Source organism: Amborella trichopoda, chromosome 2, assembly GCF_054954075.1.
Source record: "Amborella trichopoda isolate Santa Cruz 75 chromosome 2, AtrichopodaSantaCruz75HAP2 v2.0, whole genome shotgun sequence".
Lineage (NCBI taxonomy): Eukaryota > Viridiplantae > Streptophyta > Magnoliopsida > Amborellales > Amborellaceae > Amborella > Amborella trichopoda.
This window is the reverse complement of record NC_142337.1, coordinates 7,309,125-7,316,700: the sequence shown is the minus strand read 5'-3', so window position 1 is coordinate 7,316,700 and position 7,576 is coordinate 7,309,125. Positions and strand designations below refer to the sequence as shown.

Here is a 7,576-nt window from a genome sequence, read left to right as displayed (position 1 = left end):
CTTTTTCATCTCCCCGATATCTCTTTCAGGTGTTCACCCCTGTAGCTTTTTTTCCAACTCTTGAAGTTCCTTTCGGATTTTAAATCAAGCAGATTTCCTTTTTTATTTATTTATTTATTTATTTTTTCATTGTCCGGAGGTCCGTTCTGGGTGTTCAGCCTAGTTGCTTTTTTTCTAACGCTTGGGGTTCCTTTCGGATCTTCAGCCCAACAAAAATGTTTCTTTATTTTTGAAGAAGATAAGGAAAGAGATGGAGAAGAGTCAGTGGTGTTTTTTTTTTTTTTGGCAATTCGCATTAATACTATGTAAGAATTTGATCATCTTTCCATTATTCAGGTGGCAAGGAGGTTCTAATATCAGTCATCCTTTGATTTTCCTTACCTCAAGTTGGCTTCCAATATCTCTTTGACAATTGTTGTCGAGTTCCCCTTATCATTTGAGTTACCCCACTTGAACCTTGATTTTGAGATTAAAAATCATTCTTAGCTTCTTAATCCTTTGTGTATAAAGGCAAGCTCATTAGGTTTTCCCCATTAATGGAATAATTTATGTTCCTCATTAGGCTATAATGCCCTTTGAAGTTTGAGGCGTGAATACCACATTTAGTTTCTTGCAATTGGTGAGTGATCACCTAACTCCTTTTCGATTGTCTTTTTTATTCCAAATTTTATGTTTCTTTTCAGGAGTTATCTCCATAGTAAGCTCCTTCTCAGTGCTTAAGATCGGGTGAGACTCTCGCACAAGAAGAGTGTTTAAGTTACCATTTGATGGCCTTATGACATGTTGGGATTTAACAAATAGGGGCTCAATCTCATTAACTGCCCATGTGCTCTCTTCATGAGAGGAGATTGCCCCTATTGAGTAATTTGATGGGGGCTGCCCCTACAGGTTTTTTTTTTTTTTCCGGTTGGAAAGTTATTTTCATGATATGAAATTTCTTGATATGGGGGTGCCCCAGTTATCGAAGTTGTGCTCCTACTCCAGTTAAGCTCTAGAAACCTCTCCTCTTGAGGAGGTGACCCAATTTGATCATCAGCTTTTAATTCTTCGTCCCAGATGGGTCAATCATCTAGGAAATCTTGTGAAGGCGGCTCAAGTGGGTCTCTTAGAATTTCAGAAGGTCAACTTCTTTTGATAGTTGAGGCAATAGCTCTCCTTGAAGAATTTGCTTATCTGCCGCCTCTTGAGTTATTGTCATGTAAATAAGGTTTTTCTTGTCACCATGAGTTTAGGAATCACAGCTTCCAAGTCTCGGTTGAGCTTATGCTCGAGTTTATCTTGCTCTTGCAAGTTTGATTTATTTTCCCATATGTGCGACTCATATGATGCATTAACTTGGAAGAGTGGATTGAAGGGATCATCTACCCTAGTTTTATTGTTGATGATAAAGACTTCTTGTGTTACTTTTGGGGCTACATCTCCATTTGGAATTCTGCATGTGATGATCTTTTCTTTAGCCCATTCATGACATGCCACTCGTTCGATCATGGAATCAAAAGAGTAGGGGATTAGGCCTTGGCTGAAGAAGGTCCTTTATTCAGGGGAGGCGTTCTAGGGCCACGGAGATCTTGGCCAGGTCTATGAGTGGACATTTGATGACCTGCATTGCCGCCTCATGGAATCAATTGATGAAGTCCTCGAAGGATTCGCTTGGATTTTGCTTTATTGCATTGAGTTCACTTAGTGAAAGAGGTCTTAGTGTCGATCTACGATAGTGGGAGACGAATATGTTGAACATTTCATCTAGAGTACACAACATTCTTATACGAGTTCAGAGCCTCGTCAGACAACGTTTGCGAAAGTATGGCCTTCAGTTGATTTGGTCCATCTTGTAAAGCTAGAATGGAGAGGAGGTATGCATGAACATGAGTATCTGGATTGCTCTTCTCGTTGAATTTGTTTTGAAATTATGAGATGACGAATCTGAAGGGAAGGTCCTCCATGCCTCCGAGGGTCTCATGAACAAAGGCCTTCGGGGGTAAAACTTCGTGAATGCTCAATCTTACAAGCATGTTTTGCATTGCTTTTATGGTGCCTTTGTATTGGGCATTTAGGATGACGGTAGGCCCACCAGTTGGTGAGTTCCCAAATGTAGACTGATGAGTCAAGGCTTGGGGTATGTATTGGCCCGTATGGACCTGAGGTTGACGAGTTGCAGTCATCGGGGTGGTTTGGTATACCTGAGCTTGAGGGATGTATTGTCCCATAGGTGCCGTCACAGGCTGTGGGAATTGCACGGTCTGTTGGATTGGATGGATTATCAGGACTGATTGAAGAATCGGTTGACTCGATCGTCCTATGGGTTGTCCTATAGCACTAAGCAAGTTTGGGACCGACACATGTGCTGGGACGTGAACAGTGTAGCCTCGATCAATTAAACTTTGAAGGGTAGCTTGGACACCTACATCCATTAGGGTTCGATTCAGGTTGATACCTGTATTTCGTACAACATTGAGGCTATCATGAGTTGTACTATGGTGGCTTGAGGCTGGGTCAGATCCCCTAGACTTAAGTGGGTCCATGTTATCAAAGTTTTGAGGCTGTCGTATCTCAAAATTGCCTTGGTTTGAGTTACAGGAATGAGCATTTGACACTGCATGAACCTCCTCCCTCACTCTATTCTTACTTTGGGTGCCTAGGAGTCCTCTTAGGATGACCCTGAGTCGAACCCCCTTGACTATTCAAAGTGTTTTGGGCTGAGCTAGCATTTCGAGCAACACATATTTCAGAATCTCGAACCGATCCTTGAGACTCTGCTTCTAATTGAAGAGTTGGGCACCGAAAAATGGACAAACCTGGGTTCTAGCGGTAATCCCAAGGGATTGTGGCATACTAGTCCTTAGGTTTGGGAATATTAGGTTTGGAGTCGGCTGTGGAGCAATCACCATAGTCGCACTAGGTGACCGATATGGTGACTTCTCCCTATTTGAACCTTGGATCTAAACTTAGGGCCTAACCTAGACTTTGACTAGCTAGGTTTGATGGACTTAAGTTTGAATCCTAAACAAAGGTGAGCCCAACTTAGTCTTAAGAATAACTTTAAGTTCAGACCAGAGTTACGTCCTAGACTCGAGGTCTTGTTAGACTTAGTGGGTTTTGGTTTGGACCCTAAACTAGGATGACCTTATACTAATTTTAGAGGCAACTATATACTTAGACTTATGCTAGAACCTAGACTGAGATCTAGGCTAGATGGGTACGAGTCTTGGCAAGGATTGAGAGGGGGCTTAGGTTTGGACCTAGGCTAGGTTAGGTACAAGCCTAAACTTGAGACCGGTTGTTGACTCAGATGGATCAAGGTTGGACAAAAAAAGGGCCTAGGTTCATACCTAGATGTGAATCTGGTTCGAACCTGGGCTAGGCTGGGCACAAGCTTGGACTTGGACCCAGAAAGTTTCAAATTTAGACCAAGTGTGGACCTGGGCTAAGGTCTAGGTGAGATTTGGCATGAGCCTTGGGTCAAACCAAAACGGGGCCTAGGTTCAGACCTGAGTGTAACCCTGGTCGAACCTGGACTAGAACGGGTACAAGCCTGAACTTGGACCCATAAGGTTTCTGCTCGAACCAGAAGTGGATCCAGACTGAGATTTAAGACTAATAAACTGTAATAAGCAAATAAAACACTCAAAAACTTTGCCCTAAACTGTGAGTAGGCTAGGTCTGGATGAGTTTCTAATTATTATAGAAATATAGCTAGCTTGAGTGGGTCCCCACGTAGATCCTGACCAGCTGTTAAAGGAATCAGTAAGGCCTTATTGTGGAGTTACTTTGATGCTAAGGATTACATAGGGAGGTGAGGTATTCCTTATTTTAATAAGATCGAAACATTTCCATTGTCATTCTGAAAGGCCCACTACCTAAAGCCGCAATAAAATAAGTAGGGCTGCAGCCCCCTTCACGGACCACGATACGATTCATGGCCACAACGATGTTAACCGCGACACCTTCACTGTCCACTAATATAAACCGTGAGGGTTCATGGGCATCAACGATCGCATGTAAAGTTTCAGACACCGTTTCTACTCCCTCCTCTGTCACACGCATAGCATCAGGCGAGCCAAGATGGTTGGCATAGAGGTGAAGGTCCATGTCCTTGTGGTCACCTTCCCAGCACAAGGCCATGTTAAGCTAGCCATCCGCCTCGCCCGCTGCCTTGCCGCCTCCAACACCAGCCTTCTCGTGAGCTTAGCGGCCATCGAGGCCATCGCCCAGCAGATGCACGATGCCGGTGGCATCACTACCAGTGGCTCTGACGGGCACATCAGCTTCGAGACCTTCTCTGATGGCCATGGTATCGATGATGATCGCAATGACGCGTTCATGGCCCAACTCAGCACTGCTGGCCCGGGAGGACTGCTGGCTCTGATAGATGACCTCCGGGCCTCGGGCAGACCTGTGCACTGTCTTGTGAGCAACCCATTTGTCCCGTGGGTCGTGGATGTGGCGGAGCGCTTCAGCATCCCATGCGCGATGCTCTGGGTCCAGTCGTGCTCTGTCTATGCCCTCTACTACCGAAGCTTCTATAGGCTCGGCGAGTTCCCGACGCCTGAGAGACCCGACATAGACGTCAGCCTTCCGGGGCTCCCCGTGCTCAAAAGGAGTGAGATTCCGAGCTTCCTGGTGCCCTTTGAGCCTACACTGTACCAATGCTTGGGTGATGTGATATTCGACCACATCAGGAAACTGAAGAAGGTTAGATGGGTGCTGGGGAACTCGTTCCATGCACTCGAGACTGAAGCGATTCAGTCAATGTCGGATCTCACACCTATCATACCCGTCGGCCCGCTCGTGCCCATGGAGCTGCTGGGCAAATCCACGGCTGTCGAGGCAGGGGGAGATCTATGGAAGCCGGAAGATGACTGCCTGGATTGGCTCAGCCATCAGCCCCACAAATCAGTCATCTATGTTGCCTTTGGAAGTGTTGTGATCCTATCCCCGAAGCAAATTGAGGAGTTAGCATGGGGCCTCGCGGGCGGCGGACGGCCCTTCCTCTGGGTGGCAAAGCCCTTTGACAGAACGTCTGAGTTCCGGCTGCCCGACGAATTCCTGGATGCCATTGCCGGACGGGGCAAAGTCGTCAAATGGTGCCCACAGGTGGAGGTGCTGACCCATCCATCCATCGCCTGCTTCGTGACACACTGTGGATGGAACTCGACTCTCGAGACTATCGCAGCAGGCACCCCAGTCCTAGCACTTGCTCACTGGGGTGACCAAGTCACCAACGAAAAGTTTCTGGTCGACGTCTACAGCGTCGGGATCCGGCTCGAGCGCGACTCAGAGGGCGTGGTTCGAAGAGAGGAGGTTTCCAGGTGCATAGAGGAGATAACTGAGGGGCCAAGGGCGTCGACAATTCAAGAGAAAGCCATGAAATTGAAAGATGCGGCGAGAGAAGCGTTGGAGGTGGAGGGCTCCTCTGGTAAGAACCTGAGGGCCTTTGTGGAGGAGGTCATGGCCATGGCCATGGCTCGTGGGGAGGAGGCGATCCGGGCTTGCTCACCCACCCTCAATGAATTTGAAGGACCAATCACCTAAGGAATGAATGCTCTCAATCACTTAGTTTAGTATGAATTTGCTGTGTTTATTAGCTCCTCTTGTAATTGATTAGTTGTGTTGTTATCCAGAAGACTAGAGTTGGGAACTATCCATACCAGCACTAAAACCTGCTCAGGCAATGAAAATGAATAGCATGAGGGTGTAAATTATTATTTTCTTTTTTTTTTGCAATGAGTGAATTGTGTTTTCATTTATGTTGTTGCTGGTGGGGTGGTTTCACCGACATTGACTGCCTTTTAGCACATGAAAAATTCTTTCACGCAGTCAATCATGGCAATATTTTCCTATCAATTCTCAACTAATTAATGTAAAAATATTCCCACATAAACACATTTTACTCTGCCGTAATAACTCCATGCAGGATTTCAAGTTTGGTGCAGGCTTAAGGGGCCGTTGAGCTACGAACGATGGACATTATCTAAAGTGTATGGTCTATAAATAAGATAGAAATTTTTTTATATAGAGCCGAGGCTCTAAAACAATCAAATTCAAGCTCACCGAAAAATTTCACTAGAAGAGGTTTTTTTTATGCCCAAATATCGTCAAATTAATCATCTCAACATCAAAATGCATAGACGTAAGAAAAAAATGGATTTCATGTTTTAGAAATAGTGCATCTCTTAACGCATTTTTGGACCATCAATTTTCAAGATTTTCAACTTTTCATGGATCTACTCGATCTATACTGTTTTTGAAGCTTTAAATTTTATAATTAAAGATGAAAATACATTTTAAGGGTATCACCAAAATTTCAATTTTGAAAACACATTTCTTGATACTATTTGAAGGTGGGCTTTACTTTGATTGTTTAGAACCTCGGCTCTATACAAACCAAACCCCTTTTCTGTGGCCAACTCATGTGTACACTGTGGCCCTCACTAAAATCCATTTTAAAAATGAATTTTTTATCTAATTTTTTTGTAGATTCATCATCTAGGCCAAGATGATCATGAATATGATAAGAAAAATAATTTTTTTAGCTTAAAAATATATATATTTTAGCACTTTTTATCCACAGTCTATATCTTATTGTTGGGTTTGGTTTGTATAGAGCCGAGGTTCTAAACATCACTCCTATTTAAAATTAGATAAAAAAATTTATTTAAAATTAGATAAAAAAATTTATTTAAAATTAGATAAAAAATTCAGCTTTAAAATGGATTTTTCGTGAGGGCCACAGTGTACATATGAGGGCCTCATATTTTCCTAGTTAGTCGTGTTTTCTTTGATGCTTTCCTACAAGGAAAAAGTTTATATAGAGCCAAGGCTCTAAACAATCAAATTAGAGCCTACTCTAGAAGTGGTTGTTTTAATGTCCAAATATCTTCAAATTGTTCATCTCAACATCATGATGCGTGAATATGAGAAAAAAATGGATTTCAAGTTTTGGATATAGTACAGCTTGTAACACATTTTTTGACCGTCAAGTTTTAAGATTTTCAAGTTTTCATAGATCCGCTTGATCTACACTATTTTTGAAGCTTTAAATTTTATAATTAAAAATAAATATATATTTTAAGGCTATCACAAACATTTTCATTATTGAAACCGCATTTCTCGATACTATTTGAAGGTGTACTTTATTTTGATTATTTAAAGCCTTAGCTCTATATAAACTGCACCCTAAAAATATATATTTTTAATTTGAAAATTTATTTTTGTTTTCATATTCATGATCATCTTGCCCTCGATGATCAATCTACTAAAAAATTAGATAAAAAATTCATCTTGAAATTGGATTTTAGTGAGGGGCTACATATGTACATATGAGTCCGCCGACTCATAGAAACCCATCCCTCCTGTGTTTTTTTCTACCTGGTCCTGCCTCCCTTGATGCTTTAATACACGTACAAATACAAAAAGTTGGGCACGAATCACAAGCCTACTCCGATAAGACATTGTTGAATCTCGCACGAAAAGGTCACACACTAACGATCACATGTTTATGCGGAAAACAAACGCCTACGCCAAAAAAATAATTATTCTTGCTCCATGGGTATGCTAATAAATTAATATTTATTTA

General features: G+C 42.6%; 1 protein-coding gene across 1 annotated transcript; it reads left to right on the top strand.

The window, feature by feature from the left end:
• The first annotated feature begins 299 nt into the window (after positions 1-299).
• LOC18443198 (limonoid UDP-glucosyltransferase) lies at positions 300-5,745 on the top strand. The gene has a single exon (XM_088857707.1). The coding sequence runs from the start codon at positions 4,063-4,065 to the stop codon at positions 5,530-5,532; it is 1,470 nt and encodes a 489-aa protein (XP_088713833.1). The 5' UTR covers positions 300-4,062; the 3' UTR covers positions 5,533-5,745.
• The last annotated feature ends 1,831 nt before the right edge of the window (positions 5,746-7,576 follow it).